This window comes from Haplochromis burtoni, unplaced genomic scaffold (assembly GCF_018398535.1).
Source record: "Haplochromis burtoni strain Fernald_Lab_line unplaced genomic scaffold, NCSU_Asbu1 Contig_23, whole genome shotgun sequence".
NCBI lineage: Eukaryota > Metazoa > Chordata > Actinopteri > Cichliformes > Cichlidae > Haplochromis > Haplochromis burtoni.
The window spans coordinates 398,638-400,538 of NW_024582384.1; the positions used below are offsets into that span (position 1 = coordinate 398,638).

Here is a 1,901-nt window from a genome sequence, read left to right on the forward strand (position 1 = left end):
GGAGTGGTCAGAGATTTTTGATGGGACTGATGCTTGTGTTACACCTGTGTTGTCTTTTGACCAGGTGAGCTCACACCCACATAACCGGGAAAGAGGTTCTTTCATGAAGGACTCCAGTGGGGAAGAAAGCCCCCGACCAGCCCCGGTTCTGTCTCGCACTCCTGCTGAGCCTTGCCTCACCTCCGACCCCGTTACTGGAGAACACACGGCTGAGGTCCTACAGGAGTACGGCTTCACATCCCCACAGATAAACCAGATGCTGTCAGCAGGAGTCATAGAGTGCAATGCTGTGAAGGCAAAGCTGTAAACAAACAATCAAAACAGTCAAGTTATAAATGTTTGAAAATCACACAGTGGCACCACCTTTTAAGATTTGAAGGAATCAGTAATTAAACATGTGATTGACATACTGGAAATAAACAACTGGTTTGGATAAAGTAAAGCTACATGCAGAGCACATTTGAGTGACTAACAGTAAGATCTGCCATTCAGATTATGTCTAACATAACTGCGAACAAATCAAAAGAGAAACTAAGAAAGTTATTTTCTTTTCATAAACTAGGATTTCACAGGAGGCTGCTGTGTGCAAAGTAAACAAAGATTTTTACTAATTCACTTCTGCCTATGTGTCTTGATTGGACAAGACGTCCTCAGAATATGTGAGTGGATTTTTTTTTTTGCAAAGCACACCTACTCTATTAATCATAAACTACTGATATCTGCTAAATTATCCAGCTCAGGGTGAGCAATGGTCATACATAGCAAAAGAGGATTGGTTATCTCCTGAAAGCTCAGCAGTACCAATAACATTAAATTAATCAAACTTTGTTGTTGTTTTGCTCTCCCACAACAGCTTTTGATTTGTGTGCACTAATTCTGACACACAGATTGTTTAGAAAAAATGGTTGTAGCCAGACATGATGTCACCCACTAAAATCATCTTTTCAAGACGTTGGCTTGGGGTTTCAAAGCTCACCCTGCGTTTTTTTATTCTAAAGAAGGCCATAATTTACACGATGAATGTCAAGCTGTATTAAATGAGATCAGAAACCAGTGTTCGTGATTCATCGGTAAACTGTTTACTGAAGTTTTCAATTAGCATTAGGCTTGTTTATATCCAGAGGAGCTGCCCCCTGCTGGCTAATTGAAAGAATGAAGTTCTGAGGGACTTCCATGGGCTTAACTTTTCAAAACCACATGGAGACCTGTGTCTAACATTCAGTAGACATTTCAGAGACAGGAAACGTTACGCCTACAAAGTGAAAGTAAAACTACTGCATTGATTATGTTGACAGGAGGCAACTTGGTCCTTTTTCGTGTAAGTGAAGTTTAAGTCACTTACCAATATCTCTGTTGCAAGCTACTAATGCAACTCTGCAAGCTCAAGTTAGGAGGCTCTGAAGATGATTCAGATTGACTAAAGAAATTACTCAGTAGCTCATTGGGTATACATGTTCAGCTGCTTGTTAATCCTAATCCAATTAGCCAGTCACCTGCTGAAGTTCAAACTGAGCATCAGAATGGAGATGGAAGCTGATTTAAGTGATTTTAAACAGGGCACAGATGTTGATATTTCAGAAATGGCTGACCCGGCAGGCTGGCTGCCTGCTCAGCCCTCTCTAAAGTTCAAAGGTAATGGTCCTAAAAAGAGAAAATATCCCCTGAATGGCAGTTATTTGGGTGAAAATGTTTGGTTGATGCCAGAGCCCCGATTAGAATAACCATTCATTGCAGTCAGTGTATGCTGAAGAGCATTTGTGAATTCACAACACCTCAGATCTTGAAACTGATGGGCTACAGCAGCAGAAGACCACACCGGGTGCTGTTCCTGTTAGATAAGAACAGGAAAAAGGCTGCAATTTGACAGTGAAAGAATGATAACGCATTGCATGCTCCAATGA

At 41.1% G+C, this 1,901-nt stretch overlaps 1 protein-coding gene across 1 annotated transcript in view; it reads left to right on the forward strand.

Annotated features, from left to right (window-relative positions):
* Positions 1-1,053, forward strand: part of amacr (alpha-methylacyl-CoA racemase) — a 49,550-nt gene extending 48,497 nt beyond the window's left edge. The window contains exon 7 of the mRNA XM_042218735.1: positions 7-1,053. Within this exon, the coding sequence (XP_042074669.1) occupies positions 7-307 (301 nt within the window). The 3' untranslated portion in view covers positions 308-1,053. The remainder of the gene's footprint in view (positions 1-6) is intronic.
* The last annotated feature ends 848 nt before the right edge of the window (positions 1,054-1,901 follow it).